The sequence below is a fragment of the Carassius auratus genome, chromosome 27 (assembly GCF_003368295.1).
Source record: "Carassius auratus strain Wakin chromosome 27, ASM336829v1, whole genome shotgun sequence".
NCBI lineage: Eukaryota > Metazoa > Chordata > Actinopteri > Cypriniformes > Cyprinidae > Carassius > Carassius auratus.
The window spans coordinates 20,431,488-20,454,553 of NC_039269.1; the positions used below are offsets into that span (position 1 = coordinate 20,431,488).

Here is a 23,066-nt window from a genome sequence, read left to right on the forward strand (position 1 = left end):
ACATACTGCATTGCTTTTCTTTCCTAATCCTGTGTGCACTCATGATTCAGACAACTAATTTTAGTTGATCTAAATTATTTTATTTTTAAGGAAATCTGGCAACACTGCATCAATTCACTTACGAAAAGAAAGTTTTACCACAAATAAAACCAAAAAAAAAAACCCCAAAAACATGGTTACTATAGTTAAACCAAGGTGACCACGGATTTGCCACATTAACCACAGTTTAACCATGGTATGTTGTAAAACTGTGGCTATACAAATGGTAATTAACACAAAATTTACTTCTTGCCACTCAGCAACACTAAAATCAATGCATATTTAGTTCGTTTAAATGTCACAAATCAGTTTAACCCAAAAATAAAAATTATGTCATCATTTACTCACCTTCAAGTTATTGCAAATCTGTATGATTTTTCCATGTGAATGGGAACCAAAGCTGTTTGGTTACCAACATTCTTTAAAATATCTATTTTGCTGTCCACAGAAGATAATCCACACATAATTGGAATGACATGAGGGGGAGCAAAAATGACAGAATTCTAATTTTTGGGTGAACTATCGCTTTAATTCATCCCCTCAATTACTGTTTTTATTTGTAGATATATTTAAAAAAAAAAGTCACAGTTTTGAAAAACCTGAATGTATGAGGCAGCCCGATGCGTAAATTCTAGACCCTTGTAGTCATGTAAATTAATAAAATCACACAACTTCAGACATTTTTATAAAGAATATATATTTTCTAGTTATTTCAAGCTCTAAAATATTTGATCAGTAAGAAAAAGCAAAACAAAAAAAAATTCCGTGTCCAATAAATCACGAATAAATTGTTGAGAACCACTGCTCTGTACTATATCTAAAAACAGTCCATTCATGTTTCTTGACTTTGATATTAAAATGTTAATGATTGAAAAAAAAATCACAGAAAGTCATAATTGGTTGGCTCTGCTGTACCTAAGAAAGTGGGGGGAAAAAAGTCATTTGAAAGTGTAGTGTAAATGTCCTACTGTAACACTGTACAATAAACTACAAGGGTGTGAACACCTACTTTCATGTGCAATAAAAGTTAAGGCTCAAGCCCTGTAGCTCCAGATGTGTTCTATGGCGCCGCAGCCTGGTGATTCCCTGCTACTGCCTCTGTATGGTAACAAGACATTGGCTTTACTGAAATAACGGTGGCTTTTGCTGAAATAACCGCAATAAATAACCTCAACCAGAAACTCAAAACAGTGATTGTGCACAGAAACAACATGTAACAGCTTATGAGGCATAGAAGAAAAGCAACATTTAATAGGTATGTAAATCAATACACATCCTCATTCTGATAGGCAATCTCTGTTACTGCGTATAAACCCACAGACTCGCATCTTCTTGGAGCTTTGCTATGATGCACTTTACAACAGTGAAAAAGAAATCTGAGAAATGCCAACAGGCTCCATTAGACTGGCATCAAGCGCACTGTAGAGAACAAACAATCTGAGAGGGCCATGGACACCTCACCTGGATAGGAATCGTAGAGAGGGACACATTAGTGTTAAACGTTTTACTTGGAAAGGCACAAACTATGGTTCCCAGGTAACTTAATCTAATGCGAAATACAAAAAATGCACAATTTGGACTGAGAGGATCACTTTTGTCCCTTTGGGAGAGACCAGCCTGCTGTATAAATGATCCCAAGTCTGCCTTATAATCATTTCCTGTTTCCTATTCATTTCAATGCCAGAAATGTGAAACGGTTTGCCTTTTTCCTCCAAAAGTGCAATTCACAGAGGAGAGATCCAATGCATTTCTCTCCATTTCCCACAGTACCTGAGACCAGCCACTGTGCTACAACATCATCATCATCATCATCATCATCCACATCGACAATGACAGGAAAAAAAGAGGAAGTAAAAAAGCAAAAGAAGAGAAAATAAAGAAACGGTAAGAGCGTTTAAAAAATGTTCACACATTCTACAACATGAGTAAAACTGGGAGAGCAGATCTTCAAAATCAACATTTTAAATTACAAAAACAAAAAGGAACAACAGAATTTACAAAGGCTGTCTGAATCTGGTGTACTTTTCTCCATACGTCAGTCAGCAGTCTCTCCCCACTTACTTTGATCCCATAAAAAAGAAAAACACCATGGAGCACATCACTCACTCATCCAGCCAGTGTCAAAGTGAACGGATGTCTGTGTGTAAGTCTGGTTGCCTTTTAGTTCTCAAATGCATGTCATCTAAAATACAAGTACAGTCCATCTGGGTTTAATTCACATAACATATATCATCTTATTTCTGACCACTGAGGTCTCTTCTGGTGTCCCACATAGTACAAATATATTTATTTGTTCCACTGAATTGTTTCCTTACGAAGAGTGTCAGAGCCTAGGTGTGTCCTCTGAGCAGATGCCAAAAGTGAGGCAGTGAGTTTCTGTTCTGAGACGGAGCTCCACGTCTCAGCTCAAGTCATTTGCTTTTCTTTTTTACTTGAAACGCACCAATGATCTTAACGTTTCAAAGATGTTCCTCCTCACTTGTGCCGCTGGAGCGCTTTCCTCTTCCTCCTCTTGAAAAAACAACAGCACCTGAAAAGAGCGAAGGAGTTGAAGACCGTTTTGCAATCTCCTCCCTTCATTCTCAGACTTGTCAAACACAATCTAAAATAAGGCAGTTGAAAGCAAATTTTAAGAACCCAGTAGAACAAAAAAAGGCCCAGATGTCTCAATGTTAACATGGGATTAGACTGTACAGTTGTGCACAACTATATGTAACTGATGCTTATGTAACCAAAACGATGCTATAACAATGTTTTGAAGCATTTAAGACCCATGGCATCTACAGTTTGCACATGATCCAGCATTCTTTTCTTATTTACCATCATTTTTTATTTTGTTTTCATTTTAGTAATTTTATGTACTTATTTCTTTAGTTTTTTTGGTAGCACTTTACAGTGCGTCATTTTGTTAACATTAATGTATTAACCAGGGCTGGGCGATTTTTCCAATTTATCTATTAATTCAAATGTAATGTTTTGCCATGATTTTTAACTTTTTTTTTTATAACTTGAGGAATTGCGATTTTGAATAGAAAGATTACCAAATGTTAGGATTAAGACGCTTTCACAAAATGGCAATGATAACAGTAAAGAGAAAAGAATGATCCAACTGCATGTCGGTGCACGTGATTTAACCGCTCGTGTGATGCGCTCTGTTAAGGACCATAATTAGAATATTTGGCTAGGTGCCATTCACACAGAATATGCATTTGTGTTGACAAAAATGTGTCACAAGCAGTGGAATGGGAAAAAATTAAAGGAGATGGAGTTTAACTTCTTTTAACTTGAGTGCCGCATTTTAGAATGCCATTTCATGCATTAGACGTAGCAAAAAAAAAGTGTTAATAAGGAAAAAAGTTATTTGAATCATGTTTTAGTTACATTTTCAAGTTGACTAGATAAAATCAGTTAAACGTTCTGAAATATTTTTTTTCATAATTTTGCCATATAACCCAGCTCTAGTATTACCGAAGATAAACAGACAATGAACAATACATTTATTACGTTTATTAATCTTTGTTAATGTTTGTAATGCACACACATACATCACCTATTGTTTACAATGATGCAGTGCGCGCTCAAGGCAGTTGGTGTATTAGAGGTAAAAATTATATAAATACTGTTCGGTTATTCACACAAACCTTTTAGTTTCGTTAGGACATCGTGTCGTCTCGAGCCGCAGGGTTTAATTTGGATTTGTCTGTGCAGGTTTCTTTTACTCTCATAGATTTTGTTACCATTGCAATGCATTATAAGACTGACAGACTGCAACAGTTGGAGTTAAAAATCATCATATGTGTTCTACTGAAGAAACAAAGTCACCTACATCTCGGATGCCCTGGGGGTAAGCAGATAAACATCAAATTTTCATTTTTGGGTGAACTATCCCTTTAAGCTTATTGTAATTCAGTTAGTTGCCAAGGAAACATTAAAATTATTTAAAACCTTTTTGAAGTTTTTTTTAAATATTTATATTTCAATTAAAAAAAAAGTTGCAGTTAACAAAAACACTGATTTAATATAAGAATTAATAAACTGATCATTGACTCCTAGCAATGAAACCAAAACCTATATTTTTCTTCGACTGTACACTGCACCCTTAGTGGGTGGTGGGCAAATCATTGCAGGTTTTTTTATTTTTTTATTTAATACACTAAAAATAGGCAAAGAAAACTGCAGAGTGTGGAATGCCATGCAAATAATTAAAAAGAAAACATTTGTGGGGGAAATTTGGGCATTAATGTTTTTTTTTTAAAAAATTTTTTATTGGACTTACTTTGTATCATCGGCCACCTCTACCTCAGCTGGGGCAGTTATGGGAGCGTTGGAGTGTCCCGCCGTGGGATCATCTGTATTCACTTCTCCATTGGTTGAGCTCATAACCTGAACATTAATTTAAGGCAGCAGGCAATGAGTTTTTAATACAGATCAGCAAAGCTGAATAACAACACAAAATCACGGAACACACTGGAATCTATTGGAATACTTCATATTTTACAGTTCACGTAACGTGGGTTGAGGCTTAGTAACCTATTAAGGATGCTTTTTTTAAATAATTAAACTGATTAAACTTTAAAAATCAGGTTGCTTAGCACCAACCAGGGAAAGTTAAGAAGAATGTAAGGAAATGTAAAATGAAAGAACAATGCTTGCTTAGATATGGAAATACTCTAACACAGAAAATGAGTTTAGTTAGAAATCTTGGGACTTATATATTTCAAATGAAAAATGTACACCTTGCATATCTAGAAGTTCACAAACAAATATCCATTTGTCTTGCTTAGCAACTTGTATTCAATACAAGCAGTATTTTCACACTGAAGTCACCAGATCCCAAGCCTAACCAACCAAAGCGTGCAAGTGATGTGTGATTTGATTAGACAAAACGACCATTTAAGTGTTCACAGTTGGAAAATGGATAGAGGTGTCTTGAGTGAAGGGATAAAAGGAACAGAAAGACAAGAACATAGAAAGAAAGAGATCAAAACCAAAGGCATGCAGTACTGCGCAAACACCCAGTACCTGGACAGAGCCCCCCAGCCTATCGACCGTGAGGTGCGACCCCAGGAGCTCCCTGTTGGTCACGGGAGTGGGCTGGGACTCACTTCCTTTAGGTTCTGGAGACTGGCATGACAGCGATGGTGGGGAAGGGGGTGAGGGTGGCAAAAGGGCAAAAGAGATGATTTTGAAAAGAGGTAAGGGTGTAAAGAAAAGAACAGAACGAGTTTAAAGAGGAACGCCTTCCATGCACAAGCAGACTACTCTAGCTAACAGGACAGAGGTGGAAATAAGGTGTGAGTGGAAAAAACAAGAGAGCACGCGACATGCAGAGATGGCGAGGGAAGCTAAGCTCTTATCTTTCAAAAACAGCTCTAGCCAATCATATCAAACTTAGAATGTAGCGACTTCATTTATCAGAGGGACTGTGACCAAGACATGGAAATACCACTGTCTAAAAGAATGACCTTTTTAGAGGAAATGACATCTTCAGACTAGCAAAAACTACTTGTTTTGTTTTGAGATTGTTGATGAGTGAAACAAACATTACTGTTGACATGGTTTAATGAGATAACATTATTAAAAAAATTACACTGCATAAAGCAATGTTTTTCCAAAAATAACCAAAGAAAATAAATAAAGGGAAGCTGGTACTTAAAAGTAATAACTGTGGCCCATTCTTACTCTTCTACATCAAAAATGATTTGACTGTGAAACAAAGTGAGATGTCAAATATAATAAATATAATAAAGAAATCAGTAATAAAAGGTAAACAGAGTAAAACAAAAATACAAATGTGCAGTTCACATGAGATTCAATTATAAAATAAAAATTATGCAAAATAGAAAATGGTTAAATTGATAGTTTTAAATATGGATATTCATCAGTTTGAACAATATTGTTTCATTTATTTAAAAAAATGTGAATAAATAATTATTATTAAATAAATGATTCCTTCGTTTTATTTTCAAAGTGGCACTCAAAGCAATCGAACCAAATCAACTTAACAGTTGACCATAAACTATGAAATTGCACAAAAAGTAATGTGTGTGATTTACAAAAGCATTAGTGTACAGTGACTTTTCTCCCACCTGGTTTTTGGTCTGTGGTTGTGCTTTGTCTCTGCTGCTGGGTTGCAGAGGTGTGTCACTAGGCATGGGTCCTATTGGAGTCGGCTGTGTAGACACATAGGAAACTCAACATCCATGTATATGGTTATATCATATACAAGTAGTTTATGATATGGCATCCAATTAGACTCACCAGCGGCTTGCCGACCCAGTCATATTCATAGTCGAAGACATAGCCATTTTTGTCAAAGAGGTCTGTAAAGAGTTTTCTCAAGTAGTCATAATCGGGTTTTTCAAAAAAATCCAGTCTCCGCACATAGCGCAGGTAGGTGGCCATTTCTTCTGTGAAAAGATGTCAAAGTTAAGGCAATGCACTGGAGATGAGAACACAAGATATGTGGCCATTTTAAAAAGAATCGGCTTACCAGGGAAACTCTCACAGAGCACTTCTATCGGGGTTGCCCTTTTGGTATCTCCAATTTTCTGATAGCGCTCCTTTAGTGTATCAGCCTTAATGAATGAAACGGCACACATTTGTTCAGTAAATTGCTATCTTTTATACTATTAGCATTAGCACATACTATGTACTTACTATAGTAATTGCAATAACTGGGTAATAAATAGGTACTACCCCTGAACCTAACATTAAACCCATGTAGTTACCATGTAGTACACTGAAAGAACTATGCAACAAAAATTTTGATTTAATTTTGTCAATAAAATGAAAACAAGTTCAATAAATGTTTGGTTTTTAATATACAAATAGCCATCATTTACTATAGATTTACTGTAATAACACTAACTGCACTATGGGTTGTAGCAGAAATGTGGGATATTCATATAAAATGTCATATTATTAATAAACGTATTAAATGAGTAATAGAATATAATTACAGTATTTTCTGTGAATAACCTACAGTTTGTGCATTTATACTAAATGTATTTAGACTACAGTTTTTCATATAAATATTTAGAAACCATATACAGTGGGGAAAATGTGTATTTGATCCCCTGCTGATTTTGTAAATTTGCCCACTTACAAAGAAATGTAATTTGTATAGTAGGTTTATTTTAACGTATAGCTACAGAATACCAACCAAAACATCCAGAAAAAAAACATTTAAATGTTAGAAATGTATTTGCATTTCAGTGAGTGAAATTAGTATTTGACCCCCAAGCAAAACACGACTTATTACTTGGTGCAGAAACCCTTATTGGCCAATACAGAGGTTTTTTGTAGTTGGTCACCAGATCTGCAAACATCTCTGGAGGGATTTGGTCCACTCCTCTTTAGAGATTCTCTCTAAATCCTTAAAGTTACTTGACTGTTGTTCGCCAACTAGAAGTTTCAGCTCCCTCCACAGATTTTCTATAGGATTGAGGTCTGGAGACTGGTTAGGCCATGACCTTTATGTGCTTCTTCTTGAGCCGCTCCTTTGTTGTCTTGGCGGTATGCTTTGGGTCATTGTCAAATGGAAGACCCCTCCATGACCCATCTTCTGTGTTCTGGCTGAGGAAAGGAGGTTCTCGTCCAAGATTTTACAGTACATGGCCCTGTCCATTTGCCCCTCAATGCGGTGAAGTCATCCTTTATCCTTAGCAGAAAACGGCCCCAAAGCATAATGTTTCCACCTCTCTGCTTGACTTTAGGGATGATGTTCTTGTGGTCATAGTCAGCATTTCTCTCCCACCGAACACAGCGAGTTGAGTTAATGCCAAAGAGCTCAATTTTGGTCTCATCTGACTACAGCACTTTCATCCAAGCCTTCTCTGAATCATTTAGATGTTCACTGGCAAACTTTAAATGAGCCTGTACATGTGCCATCTTGAGGAGGGGGACCTTTCAGGCACTGCAGGATTTCAGTCCATGTTACCAATGGTTTCCTTGGTGACTTTGGTCACAATTGCCTTAAGATCATTAACAAGCTCCTCCCGTGTAGTTGGGGGCTGATCCCTCACCTTTCTCATGATCTCCCTTAACCCATGAGACAAGATCTTGCATCTCCAAACCGAGGCCGACTGATGGTTGTTTTGTATTTCTTCCATTTCCAAATAATAGCACCAACAGTTGTCTTGTAGCCCTTTCCAGACTTGTGCAGATCTACACTCTTGTCTCTGACATCCTTTGACAGCTCTTTGGTATTACCCATGGTGGTGGGATAGGTTGGAATGGAAGATACAGATTGTGTGGACAGGTGTCTTTTATACACCTATTGAGCTGACATTAGGAGTAACTTCTTAAAGTGACCCTAATCTAGGTTCCACATGGGCACATAACCAATCTTTTAGGGGCTGATAAGGGAACAAATACTTATTTCATTCATTGAAATGCAAATAAATTTCTAACCTTTATATAATCCGTTTTTTCTTTATTTTTCTTTGGTTGATATTCTTAAACCTACCATAAAACTTACAGACCCTTCATTTCTTTGTATGTGGGCAGATCATCAAATAAATATTTTCCCCACTGTATTTACATTTTTAGCATAGTATTGAGGTGCTATATGTTTGGTTTTAACGGGTTAAGATTTAAATGTATGCTACTATGGAAGATTGAATTTATGATTTTTGATGGATTTTTTTATGAAACTCAAACAGTCTACATAATTATTCTTAATTTTGACACGTAGTCTGCACTGTTGTACTGTGACACTTTTGATTATGAAAATTGCGTCATGAAGAAAGATTTCTACGTGACACAATTTTCGTCATCAAAAGTATACTTTGGGATTTAAGTGGAAAGACTGGAAAACTTAATTTAAATTGAGCATTTCAAGCCAACAGGATATTTTAGAGCTGACACCTCCATGAAATTTACTTTAGAATTAATGACTACTTTTTCATTTTTTATTCTTCCTTGATATTTCCATATTTTCCATTATAGTGGGTACCCTGTAATAAACTGGATTATGATTAGTATGTGTCATTTAACAGGACATTTCTATAAACCAGAAAAAGCTGTAAACAAACATTTTAAAGATGTTTTTTTGGTCTTCTAAATAGGTCAGCTTATCAAGGTATAGCTAATGGTTATTCTGCTGACTTTCCATGATAGTGACAGATAGTGGGGCTCAACACTGTTTCAGACCTCAGCTGAGTGAGATAAGACTCTAAAACCTGAAAGATAGCATCAAAACAGAGAATGAGACATTTGAATGGAGGGGAAACTCTAGCCATAGATTTTGATTTTACCTTATTTGGAGTCTCAATGTTTATTTGCAGAACTGACAATCTCCCATATATACATGAAGGCAGCAAACCATATACAACAATACCTTTAATCCTTGCCAGGGCAGACTGCCACGTAGAAAGTACATAAACATATGACCCAGCGCCTCCAAGTCGTCCCGTCTGCTTTGCTCTGCAACATAAAAAGATATGCAAAATTGAAAAAAATGAAACCACTAGCTACACTACAATCGGTCTTCAGTCAGTCACGGATCTTAATTCACTGCACAAAATGATTGAATGCATTTAGAATAAAAAATTAAGACCAGTGCAAAATCCTAAGCCAAAAAGAGCACCAGCATCTCACTAATGCATGATTAAATCGAAGTTCTGTGGCTGAGCATGTAGAGATTTGTGTCACTAACAGCTAAGCTAGGTTTTAAGGTGTACTTTAGTCTTTATCCCCCATGAAATTCTAATAACCCTTCCTAAGCCCTAACAGAGCGAATCTTTCCACACTTTCTGTGTGTGGTTCTTACCCTTCCCCAGGTGTGTGTTGATGCTCATGTAGCGAGCTGTCCCTGTTAAGCTCTTGTGCTCCCTGTAAGGGATGTGTTTTTTGGTCTCAGGGTCGATATATTCTTTGGCAAGCCCAAAGTCGATGATGTGGATTGTATGTTGCCTCTTGGTCCCTGGCCGACCCACCAAAAAATTCTCGGGCTTAACGTCCCTGTAGATCAGACTTCTTGTGTGCACAAACTCCATCCGAGTGATCTGTGAAAGATGTAGACTATATGTTGAAACCAAAATTTTTTTTATATATATCTTAGTCTCGTATGAATGAGAGATCACACTGACCAGCTGAATTGCGATCATCAGGACTGTCTTGAGGGAAAAGGTTCTGTCGCAGAGGTCAAACAAGTCCTCCAGACTGGGGCCCAGCAGCTCCAGCACCATGGCATTGTATTTCCCACAAGGCCCAAAGTAGTACACCTGAGGAACACCCTCTGAACACAAAGGGAATATATGCAGTTAGAAAACAGATCCACAGAATTCTGAACTAGAAGTACAAACTGGCAATTTAGCACAGCATTAACTAAAACTAGATTACATAAAAAGATTACAAAGAAAACGAACAATCATCTTTTGTTACGTGATGTTTGGCATTCTTAGATGTTTTAGGAGTAATTATCAGGTCATATGAGGTAGCCATCAATCTATTTTAAGATTCTTGATATAAATCTTGATATACGCTAATTTTTTTATATGGTAGTTATTGGGCTGGGAAATCTATTAAGGCACATATGAACATTGTGAATACTTTGTGTTTCTTTCACAATAGTTTAATGGAAACGTTTGTGTTTCAGGACTACAGCATGACAGTGGCTACCTTTACCTTTACATGCAACCAAGTAATCTGTTTGTAATCTGATTGACTGCTCAATTGGACTGAAAAGCCTTAATGTAAACACCTTATTTGATCAGATTGAGCTTGATCGAATGAAATTTCAATCTGATTGAAGGGGGTGGTTTATTACTCTTCTAATACGATTGAGAGTGCATGTAAACACTTGATCGGATTGAACCACAAAACTGAAAGTACTGCACATGTGCAATAATGCAGAAATAACGTAAACAGTAAAATCTCCAGTGTTGAAATCCCAGTGTTAAGGACTTTTAGAGTAAAGAGTTAAAGTTGTGGTGTTGAATTTCAAACAATTAACACTAGCTGGTGTTATTAGTCACATCCAGGACATTTTCTTGTTTGTGAGCCTGATCTGTCTTAAATATTTTTAAAGACGCCATTTTCTTTGCTCGCGATGCAAAGTGCATAAGGAAGTAAAACAGCGAAATAAAGTGTTAAGTCTTACTTACAAAATATGTTGTGTAATATCATATCGTTTTATAACGATATCTATGTGCTGTATGCGCCAAAACGTTTCCTCAGAGACATTTTCTTTCACTTGCAATGCAGAACCGACGAGGACTTTTTTTCCAGAATGGGAAAATACGAAAGTGTTTTTATCTCATTTAAAATATGTATTTTATAACACCACATTGATTTAGGGTGATATTTGATATTTGATAACCTTTTCTCAGAGCGATATTTCCTTTCACCAGCGATGCGAAGTAGACAGGGAAGTTAAGGAAAACACAAAAAGTAACAGTTAAGTGTTTTACTTCATTTACGGTATGTATTTTATAAGATAATATTTACTATATGACGATATTTATTTGATATCTATCTGCTGTACACTCTTAAACTTTTTCACAGAGATATTTTCTTTCGTGATGCTCTGGAGCAGATGGGGAAATTGGTCTTAACAAGAAAAAACACCAAAAGTAAGCATTTTATTTATTTTACGATGTGTATTATTAAATAATATCACTTTATGGCGATAGTTATATGCTGTGCGTGCCAAAACTATCCGAAACTTTTTTTACAGGTGAAATCTAAATTTGAAGGGAAATGCCAGAAGTGTTTTTAACGTTACCTCATTTATAATACAGTATGTAACAGGTCATAATGTCAAATCAAACCACTGTAAAACTACTCAAATATAAATTACAATAAGTAAATTGTTCTTGTTTGTTTTGACCAATTTTTGTGATTTCAATAACCATGAACTGAGTTTATGTTGTGGTGTCCTTATATTGGATTTGAGTGCAGTTTTCCTTGAATTAATTTGAAAATAACACCTTTCCGTTAACTCAAACTCTCTATACTGAGTGAGTCACATTCTTCATCATTCAAAGTGATTTTGTACCCCACAAGTCTTGAAATATGGCACATGAGTTCCAGTTAACTACTTTAGACACTTTATCATGATATTATCATTAAGCATTACATTATGTTTTGTATTTAGCAAAAGGACGTTGTAAGGGTTTGATATTACAATTTTAAGGAAACTTTTTTTTTATATTGTAACAGATGGTTCATGCTTGCTTAACAGAAAAATCAAAAGGAGATGATGTGCTTGAAGAGTATGAAGCCACCAATACATGAGTAAAGCCACAATTGCATATTTTAAGATTATCATGTTTGTCATGTTTATTTTTTCTACAATAATAATAATAATAATAAAGAGTCTGATCTCTTTCTTAAAAAAAAAAAAATTTTTTTTTTTAATTCATCCAACCTCAACACAGGGAGATCAGTATGCACTTGGATTTGTGACTTTGTCTCTGTCATTAAAAGACCCATTTTATAGTAAGACTGACTTTCTTTTTACAAGATACATTTACAGTGAATTAAATTATTTTCCTTAAAGGGATGGTTCACCCAAAAATTCAAGTTAAAGGGTTCGTTCATCCAAAAATTAAAATTTGCCTGTGATTTATCACCCTTAAGGCAACCTAGGTGTATATGACTTTCTTCTTTCAGATGAATCCAATCTGAGTTTTATAAAAAATTATTCTGGCACTTCCGAAATTTATAATGGCAGTGGGTGGGAGTTTCTGTTCAACAGGCCAAAAGAAGTACAATAAAATGTATCCATCCCTAATGACATGACGTGACATACAGCCAAGTATGGTGTCCCACACTCAGAATTCGTGCTCTGCATTTAACCCATCCAAAGTGCACACACACAGCAGTGAACACACACCCGGTGCAGTGGGCAGCCATTTACGCTGCGGTGCCTGGGGAGCAATTGGGGGGTGCGAACCGTTTAAAAAATTCAGTTCGATTTGGTGAACTGAATGATTCGCTCGCGAACTGGATATCCAGACTGCTTTGTTTTGAACTCTCTCACACAACAGACACGGAAAAGAAGACAATGCTGAAAAGTCGTTGTTTTTGCTATTTTTGGACCAAAATGTATTTTCGATGCTTCAAAAAATTCTAACCGACCCTCTGATGTCACATGGACTACTTTGATGATGTTTTTCTTACCTTTCTGGACATAGACAGTATACCGTACACACAGTTTCAATGGAGGGACTGAGAGCTCTCGGACTAAATCTAAAATATATTAAACTGTGTTCCGAAGATAAACGGAGGCCTTACGGGTTTGAAACAACATGAGGGTAAGTTATTAATTACATAATTTTGCTATCTGGGTGAACTAACCCTTAAAGGAGGCTGCTTTAAGGCCCGGCCCAGGTATACTTCACATTCCGTGCTATGTTCTGTCTTCCACCCAGCTCGACACGCAGTACCACTTCTGTTTCATCACTCTGAAAAATTGCCTACTTGCGGGTGGGGTGCGCGGCTGTCAGCGAGCACTATTGATGATGAAAATTACGATGCAGACGGTGTGTGGATGCGGACGGCCGAAGTGTATTTGGCCTTTATCAGTGGCGCACGAGATGCAATGACAATGTAAGTGTTCCACAAGATGCAGCGCTGTTGCGTTGTTCTTTCAAAATATTTTGGAAAAAGACAACATAAATATGGAGAAGATCTTGTTTTCATCAAAACTGAAACAAAGCCATTCACACAGAATGCATATTTCGCACATTTTCTAGTGGGGCATCTTCTATAACCAAATTCAAATTTAGTTTTTCAGCCATTTTGACAGCCCAAGTGCATACCTGTTTACATTTAATAAAGGTTGACTAGACTACACTTTAATTCAAATAGTTGAATTTGCCAGGTGAATACAACATTTATGACAGGTTTTTATGAAAGTGTTGGTCAGTTTGTCTGCTTGACAACCCCATTTTACACTGCAACTATAAAACTGAAGTGAGATAAACAAACTGAAAAAAATCTTTTTTAGTTAAAACAGATGTTGCCAAAGTTTTCATTTGGGGGCATAATTTAAAGCTCAAGGTAATAAATTGCAATATATTGCAGAAAATCGCATTAATATAGTATTGTAACACAAGTATCAGGATAATATTGTTTTGTGGGGCCTCGGGTGATTCCCACCCCTAATTTGTAAGTTTTTACACACACAAGCAATTTTTAACCATTCTAGCAAGAAAGGTGAAAGGAAACTAATTTTGTTTTCCGATTGTTGAGATAAGCTATAGGTTAAACATTTCACATCTTTGAAGTTAGTTAGTTTTTCCTGTTTTGCGTGTCTTATCAAAAGTTGTCTGAAAAGAACAGAGTAAACAGCGCAATCGATGCACAGCTTGTGCAGATTAAGCTCGTCATCTGTGCTGAAAAGAGGATGTGGACAGGATGGGGCTAAAAGCAACTCACAATTGTAAATATAATGGGGACAACATAAGCTGTACAACAAAGAAAATGGCCCCAAACTGTGGTGTGAATATGGTTGCTAAACAGAAAGTGTGTGGTGGATAACAAGAGAAAAATAGACAGAGGTACAGCTTACTGCTTACCTGAGTTCCCCAACTGTTTATAAAACCTGTATTCGAGATGGAGCTGGGGTGCTCTGGATTTGATTGGCTCCTATGAAAGAGCAAAAGTAACAATTACTCAGTCTTAAGTAGTAATAGAAAGACAGTTATTAACGTTGCTTCAGCATTAAAGCAGTAAATTATAGATGGATAGCTGACGTGGTGGAACTAATTCGATGTATATATTTTTGTGAATCTTTATATTTAAGCAAATATTATATCAAGGGAGTGGCAAAGAAAACTAATGTGACTTCTATCATTAGGATTTTGCTAGGCATGGAAGACTCAGGTTATGCCATCACTAAGCGATCAATATGAGGTGGTCCATTTAGCTGAATGGCAGTTTTTACATAATGTAAGTGAGAGAATGTGTGCGTGTGTGTTCAGTTAAGTGCAGGATCCAGGGTTGAGTCATCTGTGGCACCAGCAGCTCTGAACATGCGGAGGGAAGCGCTACTAAGCAGGAGGCAGAATTAAAAACAAACAGATTGCATGAAGGCCACAGGATGTATTAAATACCCAGCAGTAGAGAGTACTCTTTTTTTTTTTATCATGTGTTTCAAGCAGAGTTTTCACTAATAAATAGTTAAATCAGAGCAAAATCATTTAGTACCAGTAATTGGGTAAACCAGCCTAAATGCAGCTTCTTCAGAGAGGATATTTGTCTTGTTTAACACCACTAGGCAGACATGTACCTCAATCTTCATAACATAGCAGAATGAAGAGCTGTAGCTTGTAGCATCCCTATAAAGCTGTTTTCATCAGACCCATAAATCACTTGCTACAGTCTTATCACCAAACGTAAGTGTGATTAAGGATCTCATTAAAGGATTAAATGAAGGATTTGTTAAGGTGAGACTAAGGAGCTAAATGACATAAAATGGACATTTCTTACAAAGCAGAACAGTTGGTAACATGCAAATTAAAAAGGTAATGAGACTTCTGTAATGTGGTGAGAATTCGGGTATTCAAAGAATAAATCTTACACAATGAAAATTGAGGCTGGCGTCATCTGAGGTTGTTAAGGATTGAGTTTAACTAAGACACATGTTCTTTCCCTGGATATATATAGTTTCTATTTTTATTTTTATTTTTTTGCCCTTGTTTTTTTTTTTTTTTTTTTTTTTTATTATTTTTATTTTTTTTTTTACTATAAAAAATTGTAAAAAAGGAAAAGAAATTATTTTGAACAAACCCAAAGTACAAATCATACTTAAAACACAGCAAGTAATTGTTCATACCTGTATTTGTTAAAACACTTTGTGATCGTAATAAGTATTATGTACACTGAAATATATTGTGTTGTGATTGTACTGAAATGAAAGATCAAAATAAACACAAAATAGAAAAAAAAAAGAAAATTGAGGCTGGCGTTGCTCACGAACAATGTGGGTGGCTTCTAAAAAGTCCCTAGATGATATTCTAAACACTAGATCAGCTTTCCCTGTGTATTTTAAATATACAGGCTTTAAACTTTTAAATCCAATTAAAATATTAGTATGAAGAAAAAGCTTTAAAATTGTTTTTGCATGGCCTGCACAGCAACTAACCAGAAAAAAAAGACCAATCAAAAATAAAAAAACGAAATGAAATAAGTTTGGGATCTGTAAGATTTTGTCAAAATCTCATACGCTTACCAAGGCTACATTTAATAAAAATAATTAATTTATTTTAACACATAATTTATATATTTTTATACATTTTGTTGTTATTGTGAGTGCACACAAATAAACATAGCATCTTTACATATTCTAAAGATTTATTTTTCTTATCTGTATGACCAAAAATTACATACAGTAGTTTAAGAACAAGTGTCCACACTGGCGCCTGGATGATTAATCAAAGTAATCAAAACCGAAATTCAGAAACTAACCGACGTAATTTTCCCATGTCAGTTATTTGTTTTTTTTATCCTGTTAATACTTCCCCCTTAAAAGCATACTACCGCGTGTGTAGCCACATGACTCTGCCCCGTCCAGTCACTGGCATAAAAGCAAAACACGGAGGTGAACGCCGGTTCAACATAGTGATGGTGCGCAAGCAGTGAGCCTTGCGTCTTCACTAAACTTTGTCAGTTGTATTTGTTTTATGGTTTGGAGATTCAAGGCATTAGATGGTCGGATGGGTATTATTATATCGAGCTACAATGTTCGCGCTAGGGCTGACAAAAATAACATAATGCAGACGGTGCGCGGATGCGGATGGTCAAATTATACTGTGGCTTTTATCAATGGCGAATGAGATGCGATGACAATATAAGTGTCATTGCATTATAATGTTTTTGTCTAATTATACAGTTGAAGCAAGTAGATGCAGCGCTGCTGCGATGTTCAACCAAAATATTGCAGAAAGAGAGAATGTGGAGAAGATCTTGTTTATGTCAAAGTTGAGGTAAGCATGGCCTAGTGGTTAGAGAATGGGCTTACCACAGGGTTGTGGGTTTGAGTCTTGGGCTGGCAATACCATGACTTAGGTGGCCTTGAGCAAGGCACCGAAAAGCTTTTCTTCACCCTAACTAAAATTATGCATTTTAAATTAGAATATTTTGACAGCCCTAGTTCGGGCAGCTGCATTGTGGCACGAACACTCATATAAACAGTAGCTGTGAAGATCACGGGCAAATAGGAACGCAGAAACTAATTGTCAGCGCTGTCCTGTGATTTATCACTAAAGTAGCTTAGAATCTCAAAACTAATTATAGCATACTTTTCTACTTTTGAAGGAACTAGGCTATTTACAACCCACAGCTTCACAATAATATAGAGACAGTATAATCAATTCACACACGCAATCACTCGTACTGGTACTGTGCTAATTTATCTTTATCTGATCTTTATTTATCTCTTACATCGAGCAATAAATAATCTGTAAGAAATGTTACGAACATAGATAAAATAACTCCTGATAGTGAGCTATGATGTCAGATCGCTCTTTCAATAGGAAAAAATATCTCGTCTTTAATAGTCAATCATATTTACAGTACAAATCTTGTCAGTGAACTATGAAGGCAAAAAAACAAAACATAAACAAAATATTCGTTCATTAATCATAGTAGAGGTAAAATGTTCAATTAATCAAGGTTTTGATTTTAGGCCATAATCGTCCAGCTCTACTACATTACCACATACACCAGTGGTTAAAGATTTGTAAGTCACAGGCTTCGTCTGTGTATTTTTTAATTTTTCCTGTGACTAAGAAAGTTTTCTGTGACCAACGGTTAGTCGACTATTAGGGGGCAGCCCTAACTGCGTGTTTATTTTCTTATGCAACCACTTAACAGCACACACAATACAGGCAGCTGCTGAAGTTCAGTAACAATTAACTGCTAATATCAAGTGGTGTTGTGGGAAACTTACCAGTTTAATGGCCACATATTCATTGGTGTAAAGATTTTTCCCGAGTCGAAGCTCGCCGAAGTTCCCGCAGCCGATCTTCTTTCCCACTCGGAAGTTAGGTCCAACCATAAGTACCCCAGGGTTGGTCCCAGAGTTCCGGCCGCCCCCATGCCCTGTCCTGCTCCCACCAGTCTTAGACATTCTCTTTCCTTCCTCCGCCTCTCCTTTTCCTCCTCCTCCTCTCTTATCAAAATCCATAAGCTTGTGATACCCCGGCCTCTCCACGATTACTCCACTGCCATAAAATCACAGAGCCACCAAAACAACTAACAACAGGGGCACGGGGAATGGGATGGAGGAGAGGAATTTAGAGAAAGAGAGTGGAGGGAATGGTTTATCCACAATACAGCTCTACACATGTGGTTTAAACTAGAAATTAAACTGCTTTTATAGATGGGGAAGGTACAGCAGACAATCCAAGGGTGATATGATTCAGCGCAAAGACATCATAAGGAATACTCTTTAAATCCAACCATAGAGAAGCACATTCCTTGGAAGAAGGACAGATGCACACATCCCTAGCTGGTAAAAGTGAAGTGGTCTCTGGCACTGGTTTCCATCCTTTGCGTCCCCTCCAGGTGGTTTTGCAGAGATGTGTAAGGCATTCCTTGAGGCGAAGTATCAAGGCAGAGCATATCAAAGTTTGTGTCGAGAGGGAACTGGTGGCACATCAGCAGCTTAATACTTTAGAATATCTGGGGCAAAGAAAAGGCACAATTAGCACTAAATAGACTGCTTAAAAGAACAATGAACCTGGCACATGTTCCACTATGCTGGTCAGGAATACACATTGCACTAGGGCTGTGAAGGTGGCAGATGTTTACCACCGTGGTGGTAATGGACCAACTCCCGCCTGTGGCACAGTATTGAGATATAAATATTAGATTGTGGTGGGACGGTTCAACTTTTTCATGGTTCAGATTTAAGATATAGATTTAAGTTGAAAATCCAAGTTGAGAATAACACTGGAAAATAAATATATTTATTGGATGGCATGATGGAATGGATAGAATTTCCTTTTAATCCCTGTCCCTGTGTTTGTTTGTGTTTCACTTTGTTTGTGCATTTTAAATGCTGTTGCACTAGTTTGTGTATGTTTGACCTGTGCATTTTGTAAATTTTTTTTACCCTTTAACAAAACTTCTGTATATCTGTTAGAAAAAAAAAGTACTTCTACTTTTTTAATACTTCAGTACAATTTAAAGTTGTACTTTTTTACTTTTACTTTTACTCAGGTATGTTTTTGGCCAGATACTTGTACTTTTAACTGAGTACAAGAAAATACTTTTCACTCCTCTGCACTTCCGTCAGTGAATGTGGAGCCTGCAAAACACTAAAATAAATATCAAAGAAATAATACAGTTAAACAAGAAAGTAGACTAAATAAGAAAGTTAAATTCACCCTGTCTACAGGACACAAGCGGCACGTATGACACAACTTGACAAAATACTAGGCTATACCACCCATTATAACCAGTGATGCTACACTGGATGTGGCATGAAGTTATGACAGATCCCCGGCAGTAAACTGCCTCGTGCTATTTATGAGGTACTGACACGGAGTTCAAATGTCCTGTGTAGACACTAGAAAGACTCAACCTGTTGCAAAGCGGTGTCGTGTCCAGTTCAGACATGCCTCTCTGTTCTGTTCCGTCACCAATCAAGCGGGCGCATGAACTCCTTGTCTTTGAAAAAGGAATCATTCCCACATTTCTTGTAAACATTTACCATTTATTAATGTCTCATATGTTTTTGGCCAGTTTGGCGAAAGCCTCACCAAACCTGAGCAGCCAGGTTTGCGATCACGGGAACTTAAAGACACTTGTACAAACGCGGAGGGGTGACATGAATGTAAATTTCAGAGCTTCGGATTGGTGATGTAGTATTTGGGTTTTCCAACAAAGTGCATCGCCAACACAAATTGAATTTGCTGAATACAGAATAAACTGTATTTTACGGGGCTCAAACCTGCCAATCTAAAGGAAATGTTGTATATGGTATTTGATGTCATTTGTGAATAACCATAGACTTATAGTCTAAATAAAGCAATTTGCAACTATTATACTGTTATTACACTTGTATACAAAAATTTGTATTATGCTTATGTGTGGAGTGTGTGATGTCATGTGCACGACCGCAGGTGGCAACAGACAACATGGGACACGATTGTCACGGCGACAGTCACAGACCTATATTGCACTATTCATTTAAAGGGACAATTTAGTCAAAAATAAAAATTCTCTCATCATTTAGTCACCCTAATGTTGTTCAAACCCTGTGTGACCTTAGTTCTTCGGTCGAACACAAATAAATATTTTCAGAAGAATTATTTTCCTGCAGTGACTTCCATTTTATGGACAAGAAAAATCTGAAATTTCACAAAATATCTTATTTTATGTTGTGCAGAAAAAGGTTAGTCCTACATGTAAGGTGGCAAAGGGATGGCAAATTTCCTAACGTTTCTGAAACATTCAAAAAAAATCCCAGAAAGTTTGTGGTAAGACAATGAATTACACTATTTAATACATAAAGGTCCTACTTAAACAAATTGCTTTAATTTAAAGCCTCAATCTCTTGTAAAACCTCAAATAAAACAGAACTCCTACAATAAAAAGTTTAGAAAGAAAACATCAGCGCTGCACCATCACCGTCTCTATGAAACACAATTTAGAGTCTGAATGTTTGAGGGACACGAAACCAGAGACCATCTCCCTACAGGAAATGTTATCTAGTGTTTCTAACTTCCAGCTCTAAAAATACATCCCTCAGGAGCTTGAGATGAGGCCTGAGGTCGTGTGAAGATGAGCAGGAGTCGTCTTGGACTGAGTGTCTCGGTTACGTTATTAGCAGAGAGAGGCACCTCGGCAGACGTTGCAGATGATGCCGATCATGGTTTTATTTTTCCCAGTGTTACCTTATAACTATATTCTACTGTCATATGGATATTAATCTGACACACTCATCTCTGACCAATAAGAGACTATGTCCTGATTGTACCACTGAAAACCATTTGATAGCATTAATACACGTTCAGCAAAGCTGCTTTGAAAGAATGTGCATTGTGAAATTCACTATACAAAAAATTTGGAAATTAATTTTTAACAACAGATTATGCCCCATTAATCTTATTCTTAATATTAAAAAAGCACGATTAGAACGACATATAGATAGATAGATGTTACATCTCATGACAGAAAAGAAAGCTGTCTTTACATCAAGCCATTTTGTTATGATGCACAAAATTTGATATCAGTCTAAAAAAACAATGTGTTTAATTTCTGCCACTCCGTTTGAAGCATTCATTCCACTTTCAATCACAAGTTATCAGTTTCTGAAACTACGATTAAATGCTATCAGATCTATAAAGTTAACCATTCAGCTCAGACTATAATCTATCGTCTCATGTCGGATCAGGCCTGATCTACATGCATCGACAACAACAAAACTGTTTTACATTGAACACATGTGATTTCAGCTCTGCACACTGGCCGTCTCTCTAGATCCAGAAGCCTGAAAAAAATTGCTCTAGAAATGAAACGCACTACACTCTCAAATATTTCTTTGGAAAAGACACTAAGAGGCTAACTTGCGAGAAATAAACTAGACGAATGTGTCTGCTAGCCTAATTCAGCTCGCTACCAAAGTATGAGAAAGAAACTTGAGTTACTAAGATAAACTCCGAACATGTTTTGGTACATCATGTTCTCTATGTAAAAGTACATTATATGAACATAAAGACGGCAAAAAAGTGTCGTTCTTGTGAATTCTCGAGTGCTGAAGAGCTAAAATTGTCAGTTAGCCATTGAGTTGCCAACTAAGCAGCAGAAATGAGTGAACACAGGCTAACGCGCTAACTACGTTAGCCCAAACAAGCTAACGATATGTGGCCTGCGCTTCAGCGAGCCAGCCAGAGTTACTAAATCATTATATCAGCGGGTTATTGGAAATCAAAGACAATTTGTTATTGTGTACGACCACATTATACGTACGTCAAAACAATATATGTTGACAAGCACAGATTTTGTTGCCATCCATTAACCGGGCAACTCCTTAATCCCGAGCAGTCGAAATTGGTCTAAATTACGCAGACGGAAAATTCCGTATATCGTTCAAGGAGGAAGACGTATCAACAGATTAGACACTTTTACCTAGACCTCTGTATTATAAGTCGATGACAGTTCCCATTTTGTCGGTTTTAATGTCCCTTCCTTGAAGCCATTATCATTTTTTCTCCCTCTTCGCTGATGTCTCTTTAAGCCTCTCCGTACAGCTGGCGCGTTTCCTCCGCTGTCGTCGCTCACATTACTAGTGCTTAAGTTAAAAATCTTGCGTAGAATTGTTTGGAGAATACCAGGTCATAAAATTCCGCGCTCTTAAAAATTAATGCGCAGTTTCATTCAACGTAAAACTACGTGAGAAACTGAACCGGATGACGTAGAAACTGGTGTCGATCGCTTTTACAAAACTGCCAATGTATTACATGTATATATCTTTTGTATATTGGATAAAATACTGAACACACTTAAACTGTGTTAGTTTGAAGGGGGTTTAAATATTATTAATTTGTTACTTTACTAACGTTCAAAAGTTATCCTTTATTCAGAATGCATTAAATTGATCAAAAGTGAAAGTAAAGCCATTAATTAAACAACGGTGTGTATTTTTGATATTTTTTGTTGTTATTTAAACATGAAAGCATTAAACCAGTTTGTTCAATATATATTTGAATACATTCATTTTAAAAGGTAGAAATATTTTCTAATATAGTCTTAACTATGAATTTTTTTCCAAAAAATAAAGAATACTGACCCCAAACTTTTGAATGGTAGCATATATTGTTACACAAGATTTCTATTTTGAACAAATGCTGTTCTTTACAATGTTTTTTTTCATCAAATAATCCTGAAAAAAGTATTACAGTTGCCAAAAAAATCTATAAAAAATTGCAGCATAAGCTGCATCACTATTTCCAACATCGATAATAAATCATCATAGGCTATTAGAAAGTCTTTGAAGGGTCATGTGACACTGAAGACAGCATAATGGGATATGAAAATTCAGCTTTGCATCACAGAAGTAAATA

At 36.5% G+C, this 23,066-nt stretch overlaps 1 protein-coding gene across 5 annotated transcripts; it reads right to left on the reverse strand.

Annotated features, from left to right (window-relative positions):
* Window positions 1-1,263: 1,263 nt before the first annotated feature.
* Window positions 1,264-22,400, reverse strand: LOC113045816 (casein kinase I-like). 5 transcript variants are annotated; one of them, XM_026206488.1, is made up of 12 exons: window positions 22,132-22,400; window positions 17,945-18,678; window positions 14,571-14,640; window positions 10,134-10,282; window positions 9,815-10,049; window positions 9,383-9,468; window positions 6,533-6,617; window positions 6,301-6,446; window positions 6,129-6,212; window positions 5,062-5,163; window positions 4,316-4,422; window positions 1,264-2,569 (listed from the first exon to the last, which is right to left on the reverse strand). In XM_026206488.1, exons 2-12 carry the CDS (start codon window positions 18,179-18,181, stop codon window positions 2,515-2,517), a joined length of 1,356 nt encoding a protein of 451 aa, XP_026062273.1. In that variant the 5' UTR covers window positions 18,182-18,678; window positions 22,132-22,400; the 3' UTR covers window positions 1,264-2,514. The 5 variants fall into 5 exon arrangements, with proteins under 5 accessions (XP_026062273.1, XP_026062271.1, XP_026062272.1 ...); XM_026206486.1 differs by having other exon boundaries at window positions 6,301-6,449; XM_026206487.1 differs by having other exon boundaries at window positions 6,301-6,449; window positions 21,973-22,400.
* Window positions 22,401-23,066: the final 666 nt, after the last annotated feature.